The sequence below is a fragment of the Ctenopharyngodon idella genome, chromosome 9, assembly GCF_019924925.1.
Source record: "Ctenopharyngodon idella isolate HZGC_01 chromosome 9, HZGC01, whole genome shotgun sequence".
In the NCBI taxonomy this organism is placed as follows: Eukaryota; Metazoa; Chordata; class Actinopteri; order Cypriniformes; family Xenocyprididae; genus Ctenopharyngodon; species Ctenopharyngodon idella.
The window spans coordinates 2,016,747-2,040,197 of NC_067228.1; the positions used below are offsets into that span (position 1 = coordinate 2,016,747).

At 38.1% G+C, this 23,451-nt stretch overlaps 1 protein-coding gene across 4 annotated transcripts in view; it reads right to left on the reverse strand.

Moving 5' to 3' along the window:
• rab3gap1 (RAB3 GTPase activating protein subunit 1) overlaps window positions 1–23,451 on the reverse strand; it is a 45,390-nt gene that overhangs the window by 9,971 nt on the left and 11,968 nt on the right. For all 4 annotated transcript variants that reach the window (XR_007931584.1, XM_051905298.1, XM_051905300.1 and 1 more), the window contains exons 9-19: window positions 22,146–22,227; window positions 19,550–19,618; window positions 17,507–17,580; window positions 17,334–17,426; window positions 16,888–17,057; window positions 15,992–16,099; window positions 14,991–15,163; window positions 14,382–14,436; window positions 12,673–13,008; window positions 7,664–7,801; window positions 2,325–2,552 (exon numbers count right to left, since the gene is read on the reverse strand). Coding sequence is in view for 3 of the 4 variants with exons in the window: in XM_051905298.1 (XP_051761258.1) it covers window positions 2,325–2,552; window positions 7,664–7,801; window positions 12,673–13,008; window positions 14,382–14,436; window positions 14,991–15,163; window positions 15,992–16,099; window positions 16,888–17,057; window positions 17,334–17,426; window positions 17,507–17,580; window positions 19,550–19,618; window positions 22,146–22,227 (1,526 nt within the window). In the remaining variant the exon portion in view is untranslated. The remainder of the gene's footprint in view (window positions 1–2,324; window positions 2,553–7,663; window positions 7,802–12,672; window positions 13,009–14,381; window positions 14,437–14,990; window positions 15,164–15,991; window positions 16,100–16,887; window positions 17,058–17,333; window positions 17,427–17,506; window positions 17,581–19,549; window positions 19,619–22,145; window positions 22,228–23,451) is intronic.

Below are 23,451 nucleotides of genomic sequence, written 5' to 3' on the forward strand. Positions count from 1 at the left end.
CACATCTACCTCTCCCATTGATTTCTATTGTTCTTAAATGAATGACATTGACATTACCACATCTTAGTGTTTTCAGATTGGTCATTAACCAGCTAACAAAAACATGCTCTTAGAATGTTTTGTTAACATTCCTAATTTATGAAATTGTTATTAGGGGCCAAGCACCGAAGGTGTGTAGCCACCTATTGTATCCATTGGCGTTGTTCTTCTTATTTTTTCTTCTTCTTCCGTTCTGGAAGTCTATGGCAGCCCATAAATCCGGTTGTGGGAAAGTTATGAAATTTGGCACACTGATAGACGACAGTCTGAACTGTGTCCATAGCAAATTTGGAGTCTCTAACTCAATCCCTCTAGCGCCACCAGCTGTCCAAACTTGCACTTATATTTACCAATAACTTTTGAACCGTAATCAAAGACTATTTGAAAATTTTCCACCATTTTGAATTTTCCGAAAAACATACTTTTTCGAACTCCTAGGCCGTTGCTCCGATTTTGATGAAAATTGAACCAGATCATCTTCAGATCATGCCGACAAAAAGTTGTGGAATTCAAGTTGATTTGTCAAACCGTTTTCGAAAAACGTGCGAATGATTTTTAAGTAGTGCTTGCTAAAATAGACATAAGTCTGTATCTCCTCAACACTTTATTGTATTCAGACCAAACTTGGTCCATGTCATCACAAGCATGACCTGAGGTAACATGCAGCATTTCGGCGCAGGACCACCTACTGGCCCGGAGATACAAAAATGGCTATTTTGGCTTATAATGATATCAAATTGGCCATTTTGGGCGTTGACCATTTTGAATTTTGTAGTAAAATGCTGTATTTTACGAACGCATGAATGTATCATTACAAAACTCGGTATAGGTCATCGGCGCGATGCCCTGAAGGAGTTTCGGACCAGCATACAAAAATTATTTACATGCTTATAACTTTGGATGTGGTTGACTTATTTTCACAGCAGTCATCTCCTTGGATTCCTGAATCCTTGGCAAGTCCAATGGTTTGTGCAACGTTGTGATTTAGCGTTTAAACAACATTCGCGAATATCTTACAAACCATTAGTCCGATCGAGACGAAACCACAGGTCGTTGACTACATGCTAATGACCAATTGTCAAAATTTTGATACTAAGTGGCAAAAAAATGCAATCAAAGTCAGGTGTGGGTAGTTTTTATGTGTTCATACATATAAATGTCTATAACTCCTAAAAGAAATGAGATATTTTCACCAAATTTGACACGCTTATGTATAAGGACACATAAAAAGCTGGACTCTAATTGAACAAAACATGAAATTGGCTCTAACTACAGTACTGTTGGTCTGATTGACTTCAAAATTGGCATGCAGTGTCTTTGTCTCAGTTGCTATCATAGTCCATTATGACATTGTTGGTCTGCTGCTAGCTTCCTTGTGCGCTTCTGTTGTGCTTGGCCCCTTAATTGCTGCTTGCAGCTATATTTTCTGAATGTTCTCATTCACTTTTAAATATGGTTTTCTTGGGTTATATGAAAATTAAGGGAACATTCCATTTTCATTTTGCAAATCCTAATCTAATCCCCAGGTTGGTCGTAACTGTTGTTGGTAACTCTTTAGTTTAGGGTCCAATTCTCACTATTAACTAGTAGCTTATTAGCATGCAACTAGTTAATAGTGAGAACTGGACCCTAAACTAAAGCTTTTTAATTGTTGAATTATTTGAAAACCATTTGTGATTTAAATGTAATTTTAAGCTAATTACTTGTTATATTTTTTTAACACCGCTTCTGATTGCACATTTGATTTTAAGCATCACTGATGCAGTGGACTGTTGGGAAGGTTCAGTGTGTGTGTGCTTTAGCGCTGCACCGCTGCCCTCGTGAGACGCCTGCCTTCAGGCCGTCCTACCACACCGCAGAATACATGCACGACTGTCATTGGCCGGGACACGTTACTGGAGCAAAACACAGTAGAGGAAATTAAATCAGCAAATGAATTCAGAGTAAATCCTGCAGCTTCCCCACAAGGGCTCGACAGACGGTTGAAGGACAGAAAGAGACGCGACCTTCACGGACGCCAGCGTTCTCCTGAACTCCCTTTCAACTTGCCAAGCCGAGTCCCTTGGTAACACCTTGCATTTTAACCCACTTCCAGCAGACCTGCCTTCTGATTGGCTGGTTTGAAGAATGCATGGGACACACTGAGTTTTTATAGTGCATAAGAGTGAAATAGTGACAGAAAGATCATGATCATTTTGTGAAAGGCTTGAAATGAACATTACATTAATCCAACACACTCAACAAAAGATCAGGCTCATAAGTTCCTGTGAACTTGTTGTTCTGACCTTCTCAGCCTCTTTGGTGTCATCAAACAGCCTCTTCTGTCGGCGAGCTGGCGTGGCTTTGGCCGTTTCCCAGGCCTCAACCCACATGTTGCCCGGGATCTTCATGCGGGCACTCAGTTCACCCCGAACGACCGTCTGGCCTGCCTCATCGCTCACTTCCTCCTCCACGTAATCTCTCGGGGAATACCAGCGCACAAAATCCTCCAGGGAACAGCCTGGATTCGCTGCCTGTGGAAACACACATACACACACACACCTTGAGTTTAATGTCATACCTGAACTTAAGAAATGTTCGGGTCATATTTCATCCAAACAAGGTTGTTGCTGAGCTGTTTTGTGTGGTTTAATCATATTTGTTCCTATAAAAAATAAAATGTTTACAGAAAATGAAGCCTGCTTTTAGCACCATTACAATTGTTTGTATCGTCTGATTCATGACCATAATGATAATACATACACAAATACATACATACATGTATAGATAAAAAATGAGCAGAAATGCTCTGAATAAAGCATTGATTGTGTTTTTATTGGTGCAGTCCTGCAGCACTGAGCTGCGACTACAGCGATTCATCACACGTTTCTATTGTAAATGAGCTGGAGACAAATTCCAGCCGCAAACTTTCTCAGGATGACCTTTCCGTCGGTCGCTGAAGTCCTGCACGCTTTCATACTCCATAATTACTGAGACACAAAAACAAGACATAATGATGCTGCAAGTTTCAGCGAGGCTTTGAGACTTGCAGACAGATACACGTTTAATTCCAAGCGCACTTCATGTCAGACCTCGAACTGTGTGCTGCTTCCTGTGGAAGAAAACGACAGCACAGTCGACGGAGGCGTCGTGTTTGGAAAGGCTTCTTCACAGCAGTGTTGCCATGTCTACTTATTAAAAGCGTTTTTTGGGCTTATTGTTTATGCTTGGCTCATAAAGTGAACAATTTTACAGAGTTATTAAAAAGAGCAGGTGCTATTTCGGTCTTATTTTCTGCATATGATGTATTTTGGTTTATTGTGAGCTTGTTCTTATTCACTGCTTTTCTAGCAAGATCTGGCAACATGAATGAGTCAAGGCTCATCCCGCTTTCCCTGTGAGTTCTTGCACAGCACAGACGAGAGATACATCTTCTGATGCACATTAAAATACGTATTTTAGTGTGCATCAGAGATGCATCTCTCATATCTCTCTTGTCGTACGTCATCAAAGGATTAGCTCACTTCAGAATTAAAATGTCCTGATAATTTACTCACCCCCATGTCATCAAAGATGTTCATGTCTTTCTTTCTTCAGTCGAAAAGAAATTAAGGTTTTTGAGGAAAACATTCCAGGATTTTTCTCCATATAGTGGACTTCAACAGTGTGAAGGTCCAAATGTCAGTTTCAGTGCAGCTTCAAAGAGCTCTACATGATCCCAGACGAGGAATAAGAGTCTTATCTAGAGAAACCATCGGCCATTTTCTAAAAAAATTAAAACTTATATACTTTTTAACCACAAATGCTCGTCTTGCACTGCTCTGCGAAGCGCCACGCATTACGTAATCATGTTGGAAAGGTCACGCGTGATGTAGGCAGAAGTTTTACATTTTTTTGTAAAGGCTGTTTGACTTAATCTTTGCACGTTCACTTTGTAAACACTTGCTCGGTACTTCCGCATACGTCACGTGTGACCTTTCCAACGTGATTACGTAATGCGTGGCGCATCACAGAGCAGTGCAAGACGAGCGTTTGTGGTTAAAAAGTATATAAGTTTTATTTTTTTAGAAAATGACCGATGGTTTCTCTAGATAAGACCCTTATTCCTCGTCTGGGATCGTGTAGAGCCCTTTTGAAACTGACATTTGAACCTTCAACCCGTTGAACCCCAGTGAAGTCCACTATATGGAGAAAAATCCTGAATTCAACTGAAGAAAGAAAGACATAAACATCTTGGATGACATGGGGGTGAGTAAATTATCAGGAAATTTTAATTCTGGAGTGAACTAATTCTTTAAAGGGATTGTTCACCCAAAAATGAAAATTCTGTCATCATTTACTCACCCTCAAGTTGTTTCAAATCTGTATGAATTTCTTTCTTCTTCTGAAAACAAAAGACATTTTGAATAATATGGTTAACTAAACAGTTGTTGGTCCCCTTTGTCTTTTTCCATACTATGGAAGACAATAGGGCCCATTAACTGTTTGGGGTCTATCAACTGTTATATTCTTCAAAATATCTTCTTTTGTTCAGGATCCATTAGTGATTAGGGTCCAATTTTCACTATTAACTACGAGTTTTACCTCAATAAACTCCTAATTAGTGCTTATTAATAGTTGTTAAGTTGTTGTTAGTTTAGGTATTAGGTGGGATTAAGGGATGTAGAATATGTTCATGCAGAATAAGGCATTAATATGTACTAATAAACAGCCAATACCCTAGTAATAAGCATGCTAATAAGCAACTAGTTAATAGTGAGAATTGGACCCTAAACTAAAGTGTTACCGAAGAAAGAAATTCATACAGGTTTGGAACAACTTGACGGTGAATAAAATGTGACAGAATTTTCTTTTTTGGGTGAACTATCCCTTTAAAAACAAGTTGTTCAGTTAGTTAATTGGATTGTAGAATGCGGTTTAAATTAGTGAACTGTGTGTGTACAGAACAGGATTAAGCACTAAAAGCTGAACTGACAAACCGAATTTAGCAAAGTCTTAACAAACACTGGGAAAGCTGTCAGGCCGAATCTGGCATTGTGCTGGAGAGTTTTTCCACAGGCACAACTCACATTTGATAAAGAAGGTGAAGATCTAGTTTGTAATGAGTTACTGCTGTTCATCCTTACAGTCACTCGTTACTGGTTCAGCGCTGACGGCACACTGATCACCTCTTACAGTGGATGAACCAGCTGACGCCTGACTGTGGAGCGGTGCAGCGGTATGATGGTGTGGGAGCGCGCCGTCACACTTTTAAGACGCCCCATTCATCATATTCGGGTCTCTCTGCTCTCCACCCGGAGGGAGATGGTAATTAAAGCCAAAATGCCAAATTATGCTTGGCTAAGCACAATTACAGACAGCACTGCTGCTAAATTTAGAGGCCATCTTCAGCTAAAGGGGCCATTTACTGTGATCGCTGCGCTCACAGCAGTCCGCGCCACTGCAATAAGACGAGCTGGTGTGTCTGCTCAGGAAATTAGAGCATTTTGTAGGGCAGTTGAACAGGCTATAGAGAGGCAAAATAGACACAAAATGTCACCTTTCCACATCGGTCTCGCCCCCCGGTGTTCAAAAACGAGCATTCTCGCTTCATAGCGCACTAGAAGAAGTTGGAAATGAGGCTGCGCTCGCTGTGCTTACGGAACGCTCCATTCCCACACATATCCCTTGTTCCTTAATCTCTCGGGTTTGTCCATGGCATAACGCTGCGGGATAATTTGCCGTTATCCGACGGAGAAAGATGGAAGGGTGGCGCTTATGAAAATGAATGATGCTTCTCCCTCTGGCTTCTGCCAAGCAGTGTTTTTAAAAGGTGAAACCTATGAAAGATTCAGTGAATTGTGCACAGATGAAGATGGGAGGCATTGTCTGGGCTGAGAAAGATGTGAGCGGGTATAATCTGGTTGTTGTCTCATTCTGCATTGCCATGTGAAATCTGTCATTCAGCCCAAATGTCCAAAACAAGCTACTCACACTGCAAAAAATGAGGTTCTTCCACAGTATCTTTGTCTCGTTTTCCAGTTTAAATATCTAAACATTCTTAAATCAAGATACTGGAGACGCAAAATGACTGAAGATATTAATTCTGAAAAAGGAATCAAAATTAAGTGAGTTTATGCTTAAAACAAGAAAAAACATCTGCCAGTGGAGTCAGAAAAATAAACGTGTTTTCCCTTAGAATTATGATGATCTTGTTTTAACATACATTTAAAAATTCTATCATGATATTGTGATTTCGATTTTAAAGGGTTAGAGACTTTAACTTTAGTTAGTGTGTAATGTTGCTGTTTGAGCATAAACAACATCTGCAAAGTTACGACAGTCAAAGTTCAATGCAAAGGGAGATATTTTCTTTTAAAGAAATCTCTGTTTAAGGACTACAACAAACGGCTGGTAGGGACTACAACGAGCTTCTTCCTGGGTTAGTGACATCACAAACCCTAAAATTTACATAAACCCCGCCCCCGAGAACACACAACAAAGGGGGTGAGGCCATGTTGGGCTGCTTTAGAGAAGAGGAAGAGTTGTTGTAGTAGAGTGTTGTTGTCATGCCGTCATTTTACACCGGACTGCTTCACAAACGAGGGTCAATTCAACGCTGGTTTTGCACAAAAGATTAACATGACGGCACATGCTAGTGGATGAGTTGAATCAACTCCACAGCAACTACATAAATTTATCCACTAACTGTTCAGAAACGTCTAAAAGTTGTAACTTCTTCCTGAGTCTCTCCATCAGTGTCGACTCCGGTTTGAACAATGTAAGGCTGAACACCGTTACTGACAATCCTCATTTTGGCTGCGTGAGATTCTCCAGCTTTGTTGTTGTTGAGCAACTGAAGTGCGAGCTGTTAAAGCTCCGCCCTCTTCTGGAAAGCGGGCCGGGAGCAGCAGCTCATTTGCATTTAAAGGGACACACACAAAAACGGCGTGTTTTTGCTCACACCCAAACAGGGGCAAATTTGACAAGCTATAATAAATGATCTGTGGGGGATTTTGAGCTGAAACTTCACAGACACATTCTGGAGACACCAGAGACTTATATTACATCTTGTGAAAGGGGCATCATAGGTCCCCTTTAATCACAACTTTGAAACAATATTTCACAGACACAAACATACTGTCGGTTTTATTGACAATATTTGCGGGCACTACATCTTTGCATAAATGATACGTGATGTGTCGGTTACTTTTCTTCATGCCTTTCTGAACTCTTTTCATAAGGTGCACAGTTCACAAATGCCTGTATTAACGATTGTTGTTCACCTGGTTCAGAATGTCCCATTGATTTTCTATGTACTAGACGGACGTGTTTGACTGCTGCGCTCACGTCTTTTAAGATAAAAGTTCAACTTAAAAACACATCTCTAGACTTGTGTCTCACATTTTTTACCGCAAAAACACATTCTGTGTGAATGGCCTCTATTCTGGACGGCACTGGAGATGTTCTTCCAGTTGACAGTGGTCAGAATAGTTTTACACAGAAGGGTCTGTTGGAGATTTGACAATGAATTGCAGGTGACAAGACTGACAAAAATCTGCTGCCAGGACACAAAAATGAAATGACTCCAGAATGCAGTGTAATCCTCTCATTGTGTCTCAAACAAATAACATACTGTGACATGAACACAGAGCAGCGGCCTCACCTTAAATGACTCCATGTCTGAGAGCAGGCAGGCGCTCTGCATGCGGGCACGGAGATGGGCACCTTCAGCGGACGTGCCCAGTTTGGCCAGCACCTCCGACTGCTCCTCCAGCAGGTCTTCAGTCATGGGCGCGGGCTCCTGCGACACACAAACAACAGTTTATATAACTACACCCGTAAGACCTTTGTTCATTTTCATTTCAGTGAGGCCTCTATTGAGAGAAAAGCCACCAAACCTCTCAAGATCCATAAAGGATCATATTTAAAACATATAAACATATTTCAAAAACATATTTAAATCAGTTTATGTGAGCTCAGTGGTTCAATATTAATATTATAAAGCGACGAGAATATTTGTTGTGCGCCAAAAAAAACAAAATAAGGACTTTTCAACAATATCTCATAATGGCCGATTTCTGAGCTTTACGAATCTTTTGTTTCGAATTAGTGATTCGGAATAGTTAGTTTATCAAATGGATAAACTGCTGAAATCACGTGACTTTGGTGCTCTGAACCACTGATTCGATTCGTAAAGCTCCAAAGCAGTGTTTTGAAATCAGCCATCACTAGATATTGTTGAATAAAGTCGTTATTTAGGTTTTTTTTGGCGCACAAAAATATTCTTGTCGCTTTAAAATATTAAGGTAGAACCACCGTACTCACATGAACTGTTTTAAATATGTTTTTAGTACCTTTATGGATCTTGAGAGGTTCAGTGGCTTTGCTTTCAATGGAGGCCTCACTGAACCATCGGATTTCATAAAAAATATCTTAATTTGTGTTCTGAAGATTAACGAAGGTCTTACAGGTGTGGAACGACATGAGGGTGAGTAATTAATGACATTATTTTCATTTTTGGGTGAACTAACCCTTTAAATTTACCTTATTTGGATGGTGAGACGTAAATTAAATTTAAACCAGACAATTATTGTGGTTATCTCAAATAATTGCAATTAGATATAGTAACCACAATCAGATGATTAATCAATAATCATGACAGGCCTAGTGCTGACAGTAAAAAATAAACAGATCATTGTACTAAATATCTCCAGGCTGCTGTCAATCATACACAGATGTGTGCAGCTCTGTGACCTTCATGCTTCAAACAGGCAGCGAGTCATTTTTGAAAACAAAACACACTGCTGATGTAGAGGAAGAACACACACACATAAACGTCATGCTTGACCTAAAGGAAATCAAAACCCAACCGAATGTGGAATGAAGGGGACGTATTATGCCCTTGTTCAAAGTCTTGATGTTGTTTTTGGCTCTACTAGAGCAGGTTTTCATGTTTGAATGTTGATTATTTTCCTCATATTCTCCATTGTTGCAGCTCCTCTCTTCCCAGTCTGTCAGTAACGCTCTGTTTAGTTCCTGTCTCTATGAAGCCCCTCCTTCTGAAAAGCACAGTGTGCTCTGATTGGTCGGCTGCAGCAGTGTGTTGTGATTGGTCAAGCTCTTCAAGCGTGTTTTGGAAATGTCCCGCCCCTTACCATAACCGGCAGTTTCAACACACTACTAACTCAACCAGGCCCCGCCCCTTTATTCTGCGTATGAATTATTTAAATGAGGAATATTGTGACATGTTTGTTCCCGGAAGAAACTCAAGACTACAATGGAGGCGTTTCAGGGAGTTCAGAAACAGTGTCACTGATATGGAGAATAACTCGGCCTTGAGGGACTTTTGCAGAGCTTTTTCATGCTCAAACAGCAACATTACACACTAAAGAAAGATGAACATGAATAAAAGCACAATAGGACCCACTTTCAATAAACGACTGCGGATGAGTTTGAAATGTTTGTGTGATTCTGAGAGCATCTGGTGTCACATCCCATATAACATCACTGAAGTTACTAACACTGGTTTCAAACAACATCTTTTATCTTCCTGCACTCAAACAAACCTCTCTCTATCTCTTGTTTTCCAGTGAAATCTTAACAACATATCTCGTCTTGCTCCACTGCAGCGATTATGGCAGCAAACTCCCGTGAGACCGGCTCTCAACACATCAGAACACAAACTGGATCTGGTGGCTGCGGATCTCACTGTTCACAAGCAGATGGGTCACTGATGCATGCTGGGAATAATGGCCAGTTCAGAGAAGGTTTTAATACAATTAGAGAAAGCGTAAGCCGGGGGCTTCAAAAGGGCCGTTAGCATTTGGAGAGTATAAATAGTAGTGATGAACAGAAATTAATATTTTACTGAAACTGAAAGTTTTCATTTAGCTGAAAACTGAAAAATAAAGTTTTTAAACATTTACATTGCACATAAGGCAGTTTTTATATAAAAATAAATAAATAAATTTTATATATATATATATATATATATATATATATATATATATATATACACACACAGTGCTCAGCGTAAGTGAGTACACCCCTTTGAAAAGTAACATTTTAAACAATATCTCAATGAACACAAAAACAATTTCCAAAATGTTTAATATACCATCTGTTTAACTTATAACATGAAAGTAAGATTAATAATATAACTTAGATTACACATTATTCAGTTTTACTCAAATTAGGGTGATGCAAAAATGAGTACACCCCACAACAAAAACTACTACATCTAGTACTTTGTGTGGCCTCCATGATTTTTAATGACAGCACCAAGTCTTCTAGGCATGGAATGAACAAGTTGGTGACATTTTGGAACATCTATCTTTTTCCATTCTTCAAGAATGACTCTTTTAGAGACTGGATGCTGGATGGAGAGTGATGCTCAAATTGTCTCTTCAGAATTCCCCATCGGTGTTCGATTAGGTTCAGAACAGGAGCCACTGAATCACTTTCACCCTGTTCTTCTTCAGAAATCCAACAGTGGCCTTAGTGTGTTTAGGATCATTGTCATGTTGGAAAAGCGCACGACGACCAAGGGCACGGAGTGATGGTAGCATCTTCTCTTTCAGTATAGAGCAGTACATCTGTGAATTCATGATGCCATCAATGAAATGCAGCTCCTCGACCCCAGCAGCACTCATGCAGCCCCACATAAGGACACTGACACCACGTTTTTTCTTCGTATTCCTCACCTTTGCGACTCCATACAGTTTTGAAGCCATCAGTTCCAAAAACATTTATCTTGGTCTCATCACTCCAGAGTATAGAGTCCCTGTAGTCTTCATCTTTGTCAGCATGGGCCCTGGCAAAATCTAGACGGGCTTTTTTGTGCCTGGGCTTTAGGAGAGGCTTCTTTCGTGGACGGCACCCATGCATGCCATTCCTCTGCAGTGTACGCTGTATTGTGTCACGGGAAATAGTCACCCCAGTTTGGCTTTCTACTTCTTCAGATAACTGCAGTGAACTTGCATGCTGATTTTCTTCAACCCTTCTCATCAGAAGACGCTCCTGTCGAGGTGTTAACTTCCGTGGACGACCTGGACGTCTCTGTGAGATCTTTTTTAAATTTTTGTACCACTTTTGCTACAGTATTCTGACTGAAAAGTAAAGCTTTGCTGATCTTCTTGTAGCCTTCACCTTTCTGGTGTAAAGAAATGATTTCCTTCTCAGGTCTTGTGACATTTCTCTTCCATGTGGTGCCATTGCTGACAGCATGAAATGGGAAGGGGTTTTAACACCCTTTTATAGTCAACTGTCTGCTGGACACCTGTGTAATGAATAATTAGACTCACCTGTGGTTGAATTCTTGTTAAATTAGACATTTGTAGTCTAAAATTTAGCTTTGCTCCAGAGACTTTCAGTGGGGTGTACAAATTTTTGCATCACCCTAATTTGAGTAAAACTGAAAATTTTGTTCTCTAAGTTATATTATTAACCTTACTTCTTTCATGTTATAAGTTAAACAGATGTTACTGTATATAAAACTTAGTCTTGTCAACATTTTGGAAATTGTTTTTGTGTTCATTGAGATATTGTTTAAAATGTTACTTTTTTTTAAAGGGGGTGTACTTATTTATGCTGAGCACTGTATGTATATATATATAAACTGTATATACTTATACAACAGTTCTTTCTGGTTCTTGAATCTGATTGGCTGAGAGCCGTGCAATATTCTAGTGATAACAGCACTCCTACCTTTTCACCATTTGTATCACTTCGCTTCAAGTGCCTGTCATGGCGGCCGAGCAAAACCACCGTTTTTTTTTTTTTACAAATACTACACTTGTTGTACCACGAACTGTAGTTTTAAGAGTTTTTACGCGAGAATGTAGTTGTTTAGACATGAAATATGTGACTCATATTTAATCATAGCGCCTATTTTACAATTTGTTTAGATGTTTTCGGAAATGCGAGCTCCAGGTCGTCAGCGGCCACTCAGTGCTCGAGTACCCGCCGAGAACAGCGTCATCTCTGACAGTGCTTCGGGATATCTTTTAGTGTTTAAACGTGATATAATTCATTTTGGGTACATAAAATGGGCAATCTTTGGTCTTATTAATCTATTACTTGCTCCTGAGAAAATCGAATTGGGCTACGTTAAATTTGATAATTTAATATTATGACTAAATTTTACTTGCATCCTCTAGTAGAACAATGCTTTTGTAAGTTTGACTGAATTGTACAATTGTGTTTATTTCCTATTGTCATTTATAATGGCTATTGTTGTTAATTTAAATATTGTTGTTCAATAAATATTATTTTATATAAATATGTTGTATTTGGTATTGAGAAAGAGTCCATTAGTGCGTAATATGAATTGAGTGAAAGTTACATTAATACGCCATTAGATGGCGGCAAACTTTACGAGTGAATGAATCAGTCGCAAGAGACTTTTAAATTGAAAGGGGCTTTTGTAAACAAACAATCTTGTTTTAGTGCTGTTATTTTTAAATTTATTTTGTGGAGAAAATGTATTTTTCACTTCCAGAACACGACTGTTGCATTCTATTAAATAGCAATAAATCCCTTTTTATAATGGTAAAAATAAGATTGAAGTTGAAAACAAACCAATAACTAACTTTCAAAGCATGTCAAAATCATCAAAGCAGTAAATCAAGAGTAAGAACAATCTGAGTGATGCTTAACCAGTGTCACGCTGACCTGTGTGACGGGGATGTAGAGCGGCTCCTGTGAGTTCAGCAGTGTGAGTTTGCCGTGCGGCTGCAGTCGACCTTCTGGTTTGCTCTTATTGGCTGTTTTTTTCTCACTGTCTGTCTCCGCCTCCTTCATCTCCTCCGTGTCGCTCAGACACTCAAAGAACTCCTCTTCACTGTCACTCCACGAGTCCCACGACTTCCCGGGCGAAACTTCAGCAGGTCCGGTTGGTGGTCCCGTGCTCTCCGGCCCCAGGCGGTTTTTGTCTCGGCTTCCATCTGATGTGGTGTTCTTCCTCCCATCATCCCTTGCTCTCTTGCGCTCAATGCAGCAGTTCAGCATCTGGGGGTGATGCAGAGCAAAATTAAACATCGTTTAAGATTCAGTGTCACATGACCCTTCAGAAATCATTCTAATATGCTGATTTGCTGCTCAAGAAACATTTCTGATTATTATCAATGTTGAAAACAGTTGTGCTGCTTCAGATTTTTGTGGAAACTGTGATACTTTTTCTCCCAGGATCCTTTGATTAATATAAAGTTCCAAAGAACAGCATTTATTTGAAATAGAATCTTTTGTAACATTATAAATTTCTTTACTGTCACTTTTGATCAATTTATTGCATCCTTGATGAATATAAGGATTAATTAAAAAAAAAAAAAAAAAATCTTTTGAACAAAAGTGCATATGGGTCATCGACAAATAAGGTTTTTAAAAGTGTAAAAGAAACATAATGGAGATATAATAAATTTTGAAGTTTTATTAAGTGTTAACAATGAGATGATGTGGTTTTTATAATCAATTAACACTGATTTTGTCATTTTTTACAAGAGGGACAAAATTTGTCACCAAAAAGTCATTTGGTTTAACCAAAATTTCAGTTTTACCAAATGACACTTTTGGTTATACCGAATGACAATATTTTTTCAAACAATGCTAACAGGCTGATATCTAGCTAGCAAAAGGACAATCAAACATTTTATATTTAGTACAAGTTTTTAAAATATTACAACATTTTCCATGTTTTATAGCGGTTGTACCAAATGACCTGATGTTTCGGGACATGCGTATGAGCAAGTGAAAACATGAATTTTTCAAATAGTTAGGAGAGAGTTAGTTACTTTGCTTCACGACCATGTGGTCCTTTGCAGGCGTCTGAATGATGTCACATCCTGTCACATGATATTGACAACATGACTTGATCCAAAATGGTCCCTTTATATTGGTTACTCCGAATGACATCAATGAAATTCATTTTTCCGGACATTCTTTCTCATAACAAAGCAATGACTTCTACACATAATTTTACACTATGTTGATAAATGATGTTATAAAATCATGACAGAATAAAAAATATATACATTTATTACATTTTAAGATATTTTAATCACAAATGAAATGGCTGTATCAGCCTTTGGACGGTTAAACCGAATGACATTTTGACACTTCAAAATCTACATTTATATGTAGTAAAATCTAATTAAAACCTTTTGGATTCAATAAAAGAGATCTAGTTGTACTACCTTAAATATTTTGGATGTCATATCTTTGTTTTTTATTATTATTAAGGCCTTTGGACAAAAAAATGACCTGTCACGTCATTGACCCATAAACAGTGTTTAAAGCGATAGTTTACAATGACTAAATGTATCATTTTCTTTTTTTGGTCCAGACCAAAAGAGCCAAACTACAAGTGTGAACACATGAAGACTTACCTGCAGCTTCTGATGAAGAAGACAACACCTGAGATCAGGAGGGCCACTCGCCAGTCTGAAACACACAACACAGAGGCGTTCAATACAGCCTCCCATCAGGCCACGGCACGACAGCCGTGAGGTGAACAGAGGCGCCCATGTATTCAAAGACGCAAAAGGCTTCACTCATTTGCACACAATGACATGACAAGATGAAGGACCACAGGGACACCAGAGGAACCGCAGCACACTGCGTTATTGTTTCTCCGCCAATGTTATCAATGATCCGGACGCCTGCAGCTCTTTCCCAAGAGAGACGGAGTACAACAACATTACAGCACAGCCACAATTCATCACCTACACTGAAATGATTCCTGGGCTTTTTGCATTCATTCAGAGGACAGTAGTGTGCAGTACAGTAACCGAGTCCTTGTGAAATATGCGTGCATAGACCACCGAGTCACGAATCTGAGCGCTCATCTTGATTTCACATGCATTCAACTATTTTCACTGCAAAAAATTAGCGCATTTTGCAAACACCTCATTGATAATACACACTAATATAGTTATCGTTCTTGATGTGAATGGGACTTTATTCTGCACGTCATGTGTGTTTATGACTTCTCTTACCCGTAGATCAGGCAGTTGTTTTCCCAGCGGTAGCGCATCTCCAACACGAACTCCTGCCACAGGTGAGCGACAGCGCGCACTCCTCCGTGATGGAAGTTCACCATACAGATGCACAAGGCCAGACGGTACGTCAGACTGTCGCACGGAGCCGATTTCAGCTGATTATAGAGATGCTGTTCACAGGGAAACACGGTCAGGCGCTGAGCGCTTCTGTGCATTGAGCACAACAGTCTGTGATGGCAACACAGCAGGACCTCAAACCACCAGCGCTGCTCAGTTTAACTGCACAGTAGAGCTGAACAATCGTTAAAAGATCGTGATAACGATTCAAACACCCACATAGATTCGTCTCTATAGATATGAAACTGCTTCGCAAACACTCTTTTCAACCACAAAGTATCATTATATCTTACAATAATTCGTATTATCACAAAAGTACTAGGATAAAAGTTTATAGTTCAGATATAAACACCGATGTCTACGGTAGTGATCAAAATAGAGTAAATCACCTTTTGAAAGTAACTTGAGCTTCAAATAAAGATCGATACACCAGTAGGTGGAGACAAGAGATTGTTAAAAAATGTGTGAGTCATTGAATCATTCATTCAAGAGATTTGTTCAAAAACACTGATTCATCCAGTGAAACAAGTATTTATAGTGAGTCATTGAATCATTCAAGAGATTCGTTTAAAAATGCTGCTTCATTCAGTAATAAAAGTCTTTCATTCATTCAAAACTCAAAAAAAAAAAAAAAGATTAATTCGAATTACTTAAATATTCTTAAACAGACTGCAGCAATTAACATTTTGTCAGAACCTCTAGTAAATGACGTTATTTTGTTTAGTTGTCGATTCAGAATAGTGGTAAAATCGTGACCTCTATTTTAAACAAATTAAAAAACGTGATTCTCAATAAATCCAGAAACATGCAGCTCTACTGCACGGCATCTGAATCAATTCATAGCGAGATAATGTGTTCAGTGATTCTATGTTCAGACTCACGTAATCCTCTGATTCTTTGTCCGGTTCAGTCTTTCCTCCTGGACTGTGCTGTGTGGATTTAACATCATTACAGTCTGTTTTATCCAAAGCTGCATCTGGGAAAAGATACTGATGGACAAAGTGGCAAACACAAAAAAGATCATTAGCACAACTGTTTTTGAGCAGCAAATCAGCATATTAGAATGATTTCTGAAGGATCATGTGACACTGAAGACTGGAGTAATGATGCTGAAAATTCAGCTTTGATCACAGGAATAAATTACAGTTTACAATATATTCACATTGAAAACAGTTGTTTGAAATTGCAATAATATTTCACAATTTTTACTGTTTTTGCTGTATTTTGGATCAAATAAATGCAGCCTTGGTGAGCAGAAAAGACTTCTTTCAATGTGTATATATACATACATGAGCTGACAGTGACGTTACAGTCAGAAGTGATTTAAAAATAACTAATCATATCAATCAATTCATGATATTTGCAGATATAATATGATTGCAATGAGAGTAATTTAGTTTGGTCTGGTGCAGACACGGCAAATAGCTAAATATGCAAATAAACTGCACAAATCATCTGGCATGTTTTAATGCGAATCAAACAGCTAATGTGACTCCTGAATTAAACATCAGACTCGTTTAGGCTAATTAAACAGGAATGTGCCACATCAGCGTTTACAGGTGCCACCTGCAATTCCTGCTTCCCTAAAGTTGTGCCAACTTACAAATGTAATAAACTACACAAGCTGAAGCCCACAGTAAAGAAGAGAGAGAGAAAGTAAACTGTTTATTATTACACAATGGCCAGCTTCTGGTGCATCACATGACCAATACATCATCATCCACTTCGTCACACTAATCATGGTGCTGATCAGGCGCACGTTTTAACAGCTCCTCACCAGCAGGATGGAGTTCAGCACGTCGTTGTTAAGAGGCGACTCCTCGACTCGTCTGTGTCGCCGTATGCGCTTGCGTGCGCTGTGAACCATGTTGGAGACAGACAGCTTGTGGATGGGAACAGCAGCCGGCTCCGTCAGTTTCGACAAGGCTTGAGTGATGTCACTGTTCTCTATGGAAACAGCACAGAGGTGGGCAGAGTCAGTCAATCAAACAATACACAAAAAACACATAATGTGACGAGAGTTGAGCAGCCGCTAGTGGAAACTGATGAAATTAAGTGTTTGTCCTCAGAATGATGGTGCACTGCAAAGAATGATGTCTTTGCCATTCAGATAAAAACAACTAAAACCAGTGAAATGTGTCTCAAGAAGATGCTTAATGAGAATTTCAAGTAGTCCAGACATATGTGGTTAATTAATATCTAGAAAGAAATGTTCAGGATGACCTTTCCCTTCCTCTTCAACCGAGTTCCTCCCCAGAATCTCCTCCGTGGTTTCCTTCCGACAGCAAAGTTTGAAGAACTCCATGAGAAACTCACCTGAGGATCAAGACAACACATCAGGCTCAACCGCGCTCATCTAATGCTCCTCATGTCTATGTGTTAGCGGCCGCTCTTACCCAGCAAACACTGCGGGTTGTCTGCTTTCCGCACTCGAACGGACCAGTGAGGCGCCTGAAGTGGATCCAGATCGCTGTGAGAACAGAAAAAACAGATTCATACCTTGAGGAACCTTCACTAAAACAGATCCCATCGGGCCGAACAACTTTTGCACTCTAAGTCATACGCCAGCCCAACAGGAAGTCGGCTATTTAGGGTTGTTTGAAAAACGCATGCTCTGGAACTGGATATACTTCTCCTAGGGGATTCATACTATGTCAGTATGAAGACAAGACATTGAGAATTGTGAGCGAATTTTTAATATCTCAATATTCGTTGAAACGAATTTATGGCGAGAAGAAACAGGAAGTGTTACAACTTCCGCATACATTAACTGATTTTGATGAAACTTCAGCTGCGTGTTCGTTGTAGGAGGCCGATCACATGGATGTGATTATTGTGAGTCAAAGTCATAGTGCCACCAACTGGCAGCAGGAAGTGTGTCACTTTCAAAATGCTTTGAAATCGCCCTCTTACTTTCACCTGATTTGCAATCACTCGGTCAACATAAAAAATAGACACTGAACATGCTAAATTGACTAAATCTGCTGTAATTATTTTTATTATTTTAATTCCTTTTTATGTAAAGCACTTTGAATTACCATTGTGTATGAAATGTGCTGTATAAATAAACTTGCCTTGCCTTAGATATTTTAGGTATTATTTTGACAGTCAGAATAACTTAAGATATTAAGTCTTGTTTTCTGAAAATGTGTCAAAAAAAACAAAGTGAGTTTTCACTAAAAACAAGAACAAATATCTGCCAATGGGGTCAGAAAAATAAAACAATTCAAAGGGAAAACAAGATCATTTTTCTGACCCAATTTTTAAGCATAAAGTCACTTATGTTTAGATATTTGTATTGGAAAACAAGACAAAAATACGGAGGAACAAAATTATTTTTTATCTAAATATATGTGAACACTACACTGCTGTTCTTATTATACTTGTCTTGTTTTCCAGTACAAATATATATATATATATATATATAAAAATTCTTAAATCAAGAGACATTTACTGGAGAAGCAAAATGACTTTTGATGCAAAATGAGTCTCATTTTCTGAAAAATTGTTCAAAATTAAGTGAGTTTTTGCTCAAAACAACATAAAAATAATCTTGTTTTGCCTTTGAATTAAGTTTATTTTTCTGACCCCATTGGCAGTTATTTGTTCTTGTTTTAAGCACTTAACTTTGATGATTTTTTCAAAAAGCAAGATTAATATCTTAAGTCATTTTGCTTCTCAAGTAAATGTATCTTGCTTTAAGAATGTTTATATATTCGTACTGGATGTAAAACAAGACAAAAATACCGAGGAAGAACATCATTTTTTGCAGTGCACGTCCTTCACATCGAGAAGCGTTGAGTGCTGATGCCATCGCAACCAATAACTAAATGAACAATGACATTACCGACGCTGAAAAATCTGTTGAAAAGTCACGCAATTATCGCGTTTTCACGATCGATCGTGTGTGCTTGTGAAATGAGAGTGCTTGCTGTTGGCTCGAGCACACTTCATTGTGTGAATTTTTGTTCAAAATCATTTCAAAAAACTCTTTCAGTACTTCAGAAATAAGAGTTCATCAGCACATGCCCACACACACCGAATGAGACTTGAGAAAACAACACAAAGTGTTAATGTGATGCTACGGCTCACCGAGCAGCACTTCATCACTAAACTAAAAGGCGTAAAATAATGCGGCGCGAATCAATTTTGGCTCCGATGCCGTTCGGCGGTGTTTTTAAGGCGGTGCACGCTTCCCCCCCTTTTCTCTTGAGCTGTGAAAAATTATTATGGGTAACAGGTTTTTTACGAGGTGACGAAACATGGATCTGGCACTGACATCAGCTGGAGTTGTTTTCGTGCATCATGCATATTCATGAATTACTCAGTCCTATAAAAAACGATTACATCGCTGTTCTATTTTCATCATCCACGGTGCACAAGATGTCAGATTTATAAAAGCACTGTGTGTGTTTGGTGGAAACTTGAAAAATACTCACGAATAAACATCATTATCCACAACGATTCCCTCCGTCAGGTTCGGCCACGTTGTTGCAAGGTGCAGCTCACTGAAAAAATGTGATTTGATTTACACATTCAGCCTTTATTAATCATATTTTTTGCTTATAACATTTGACCTGAATGACCCAGGGACATTGTTTTACTCTAGTTTCAGTATCACTATCCTTCTTTAACATTTGGATTTCTGTCAGAAACACATTTCAAACTCCTCATGCAGCTTTCACTGAGTCTCCACTAAATTTGGGTCAGGTGATTGGTTAGGAGTTATGAAAGTATTTTGTGCGCCTAATGCATCTTCATATCTGTCTGACTTGAGGCAACGTCTTGGCAATGCTTTGTCGTTCTGAATGGAAGTGATGTAATCCATGAGGAGTTTGGGGTCAGTGCCACCTACTGGACAAAACACCGCAAACATGTCTATATGGGTTAAGAAATGACTCGTGTCACATTTCACCCTAAAATAAAAACATTTAAATGCTCAGTCGCCTCCTGTAACTGATGTACCTTTACTGTAATGCAAAAACAAATCAGTCAAATATATTTGTAGAGCACAATCGTAAATACACATCATCTCATCATGATATTATTTGGTGTACTGAATTATAATTTATGCTGATTGACAAAAGATTTGTCAAAACACAATATTATTTTTTGAAAAATTACTGTTTTTACTGTATTTTAGATTAACTAAAAGTTTGGGGTCAGTAAGATTTTTAAATATTTTTGAAAGAAGTTTCTTCTGCTCACCAAGGCTGCATTTATTTGTTTAAAAATACAGTAAAAACAGCAATATTGTGAAATATTTTTACTATTTAAAATAGCTGTTTTCTGTGTGAATATATAGTAAAGTGTAATTTATATCCAGTGATCAAAGCTGAATTTTCAGCATCATTACTCCAGTCTTCTGGGTCACATGATTCTTCAGAAATCATTCTAATATGCTGATTTGATGTAAAAAAAAAAAAAAAAAAAAAAAAATTAAGGATTCTCTGATTAATCACTTTTGATTAATTTAATGCATCCTTGCTCAATAAAACAATTAAATCACCTGATTTTAAACATTTAAAAAAATCTTACATACCCCAAACTTTTGAGTGGTATCACGGTTTCCACACAAATATTAAATCAGCAAAAACTTTGAATTAGAAATGTTTCTTGAGCAGCAAATCAGCATATTAGAATGATTTCTGCTAAAACATGCTAGCTTCATGCTAAGACAAGCTAGCTTCATGTTAAATCTTGTTAGCTTCATGTTAAAACATGTTAAAACACGCAAGCTTCATGTTAAAACATACTTAAACTGGCTAGCTTCATGTTAAAACATGCTAGCGTAATGCTAAAACATGCTAGCTTTGTGCTAAAACTTCTTAGTTTCATGTTAAAGCATGTTAAAACATGTTAGCTTAATGTTAAAACTTGTTAAAACATGCTAGCTTCATGTTAAAACATACTTAAACTGGCTAGCTTCATGCTAAAACATGCTAGCAATGTGATAACATTCTCAGATGACCAACACCTTTGAAGAGACGGCGCCAAATCCTGCGAGGACTTCAGATGACGCAATATCTGGATCAACATGCACATTCCCAAATTTCTATATATCCTAATTATTGTTATTATGTAATTCATTATTTCCAGGAGCTCATTGCTTCGACCTTCAATTAAACTAACAGTGATTGTAAATTAAATTGCCTAAATTATTACATTATTAGCTAACTGCATTCTCTAAATTGTAATGTTGACATGCATTCTCTGTAAAGCTGCTTTGAAATGATATGTATCGTGAAAAGCGCTATACAAATAAATGTGAATTGAATTGAATTGAATAACACGTACTATCAACCACCCCAAGTTCCCTAGCAATCACATAACAAAACCCTAGGAACCTGCTTAGCAACACCCTAGCAACCAACCCAAGTACCACTACATATCTATCACTGGCAAACCCTAGCAACTAGCTTAGGACATGCTAGCAATGTGCTAAATCATGCTAGCAACATATTAATTCATGCTTGCAATGTGCTAAAACATGTTAAATCATGCTAGCAACATGCTAATTCATGCTAACAACATGCTGATTAATGCTAGCAACAAACAAAATCATGACTGTAATAATTTTTTACTTTATCTGAGTAAAACCTTCAAACATCAAGCTGTTCAAAGTTATTTTAAACTTTCAGACCTGGCTTTGCCAAGCCAACATCAAAGTTTGTCTACAATCTAGTTTGAAGTTGTAACAATATTTCACAATATTACTGTTTTTACTGTATTTTTGTTTGGTGAGCAGAAGAGACTTCTTTCAAAAAAATTATATATATATATATATATATATATATATATTGTATGTATATATGTTTTACATATATGTTTTGTTTTTTTGCATTAAAGTAGTGAGAATTTGGGCAAAATGTGCTAATTGCGCTGAAAATAATCTCACATCGCCAAAAAATCCTTTGCCTATCTGTCGATGGCACTGCTGCATTAAGATGGATTATGATCAGTTTCTTCAGACTGGTGTAAAGAAAAGCAGCTCTGAACATTAACTACCGCCGTGACCTTTGAACACAAACGCACCTGATGGGATCTTCACACGCTCCAAAAGGAAGTTTGCCAAACTCCACGCCGCCCACCTCTCCAGTGAGAAGCGCATCAAAGTCTAAAAACAACACACACACACACACACACCTTTTCATTTCATATTAACTTTGACTTTCATTTTAGCTTATGATCAAAGTAATATAGAGCAGTGAAATTAATCAACTCAGGATATACGTAGAATATTATCATCTGCCTGTGTAAACATCTTCCGCACTGCTTAATACAGAGGTAAACACTCATAGCGCACCGAATCCACTGAGTAAATGTAATATTGACAGAGATGTTCTGATCGCCACACATGCGACTCCATGGCAACAGCGAAAGCTTCTCCAATGTATCAAATGAAAATTTCCACACTCCCCAGGAAACAGTCTGCTGCGCCTACAGTGCAAAAAATGATGTTCTTCCTCAGTATTTCTGTCTTGTTTTCCAGCACAAACATCTAAACATTCTTAAATCAAGATGCATTTACTGGAGAAGCAAAATGACTGAAAAATATTCTTGTTTCCCCTTTGAATTTTGTACTGAAAAACAAGACAAAATTACTGAGGAAGGGCTTTTTTTGCAATAATAATGCGACGGACTGAAAATAAAGGGCTTCATTACAAAGAAACAGAGGCATCAGTGGTGATAGAAGGAAACAGATTTTAGTGTTTATCAAAACTTGAACTGAATTGAGCTGAATAATGACACTATTTTCTTCTGTAGAGCTGCTTATAGCTGAACTGAACTAGTTGCATGATTGATTAACTTTACACAGTTATTGAACAGAACTGAACGTAGGGCAGTGTTAATTTTGACAGCAAATTTTGATTTAGTTTTAGTCATAGTCTTTTGACTAAAATGGCATTTAGTTTTAGTCATATTTTAGTCATCGGAAATTGTTTTAGTTTTAATCTAGTTTTAGTCGACTAAAAATCTAATTTAGTTAAATTGTAATGCATTAAAGGATTAGTTCACTTTCATATAAAATTTTCCTGATAATTTACTCACCCCCCAAGATATCCATGTCTTTCTTTCTTCAGTCGAAAAGAAATTAAGGTTTTTGATGAAAACATTCCAGGATTATTCTCCTTCCCTATTTTACTTACGGAACGAACGCAGCGCCAGTTAAATTTTTTCCGTAAGTAGAATAGGGAAGGCGTAGGACATACAGCGCAAGCTTTTTGAAGAATACGAAAGTGCGGTTTTGCCGGAAGCACTTGGAAGGCGATCATTTGTTTATATAAAGCATATACATTTACATTTTTTTCGAAAATGACCGATCGTTTTGCTAGATAAG